The sequence below is a fragment of the Carlito syrichta genome, unplaced genomic scaffold (genome assembly GCF_000164805.1).
Source record: "Carlito syrichta isolate Samal-C Ts95f unplaced genomic scaffold, Tarsius_syrichta-2.0.1 Scaffold103330, whole genome shotgun sequence".
Lineage (NCBI taxonomy): Eukaryota > Metazoa > Chordata > Mammalia > Primates > Tarsiidae > Carlito > Carlito syrichta.
The window spans coordinates 4,672-5,676 of record NW_007047426.1 but is presented as its reverse complement, the minus strand read 5'-3'; the positions used below and the strand labels follow the sequence as shown (position 1 = coordinate 5,676).

The 1,005-nt window shown below is 56.1% G+C and overlaps 1 protein-coding gene across 1 annotated transcript in view; it reads left to right on the top strand.

Moving 5' to 3' along the window:
* Window positions 1-198, top strand: part of MGAT5B (mannosyl (alpha-1,6-)-glycoprotein beta-1,6-N-acetyl-glucosaminyltransferase, isozyme B) — a gene marked incomplete at its 3' end in the record, with an annotated part of 59,132 nt that extends 58,934 nt beyond the window's left edge. The window contains exon 11 of the mRNA XM_008065258.1: window positions 68-198. Coding sequence (XP_008063449.1) covers window positions 68-198 — 131 coding nt within the window. The remainder of the gene's footprint in view (window positions 1-67) is intronic.
* Window positions 199-1,005: the final 807 nt, after the last annotated feature.

The following is a 1,005-nucleotide window of genomic DNA, read 5'->3' as shown; positions in this document are numbered from 1 at the left end:
GGGGACACCTGGGGTGTGTCCCTGGCTGGCTGGTGATCCCTTTCTCTCTTGCGTGGTCGGGCTGCAGCTCACACCCCGGACAACTCCTTCATGGGCTTCGTGTCTGAGGAGCTCAACGAGACGGAGAAGCAACTCATTAAAGGCGGCAAGGCCAGCAACATGGCCGTGGTCTACGGCAAGGAGGCGAGCATCTGGAAGGTGAGTGTGGCTCCTCCCCCTCCCAGGATGGGGCTCTGTCCACCACCCCAGCACCGCATGGTGGCAAGTGTCTCCCACTAACAGTTCAGGACAGGAAGTCCCCAGTGGCCATTAATCGTTGTTTTGTGTTTTTGTTTTTTTTTGGAGTTGGGGTCTCACTCTGTTGCCCAGCCTGGAGTACTATGGCCCCATCATGGCTCACCACAGCCTCCATCTTCTGGGCTCAAGCAATCCTTGCACCTCAGCCTCCCCAGTAGCTGCAGCCACAGGCATACACCACTATGCCCTGCTAATTTTTAAATTTTTTTTAATAGAGATAGGATCCTTGCTATGTTGCCCAGGCTGGTCTTGAACTCCTGGGCTCAAGCAATCTTCCCACCTCGGCCACCCAAAGTGCTGGGATTACAGATACCACGCCCGGTCCCCAACGACCAGGCAAAGGCACCCTGCTTGGAGGCTAATGGCTTGTCCCTGGGACTGTTTATAAGAAATGATTACTTCCTCGAGGACTCTGACTAAATCCTCCACCCTCCCAGATGGATCAAGGAGCAATGTAAACCCAGCCAGGGGGGTCAGGCTGGACTTGGGACTCTGGGGCATGAGAAGGGGAGAGGCGCAGGACAGACTTAGGGATGAGAGCCCCACCTTCAGGGCTGGGGGTCCCCAGGGAAGTGCCACCTGGTGGGGTGTCACCTGCCCACCATCACTAACCTTTGCTCTCTGTGTGTGTGTGTGTGTTCTTTGTGCTCCCCTGGGAAACACGGCAGCTCCAGGTACAGAATTTGCATGCTCCCTCTGCCTCCTGTC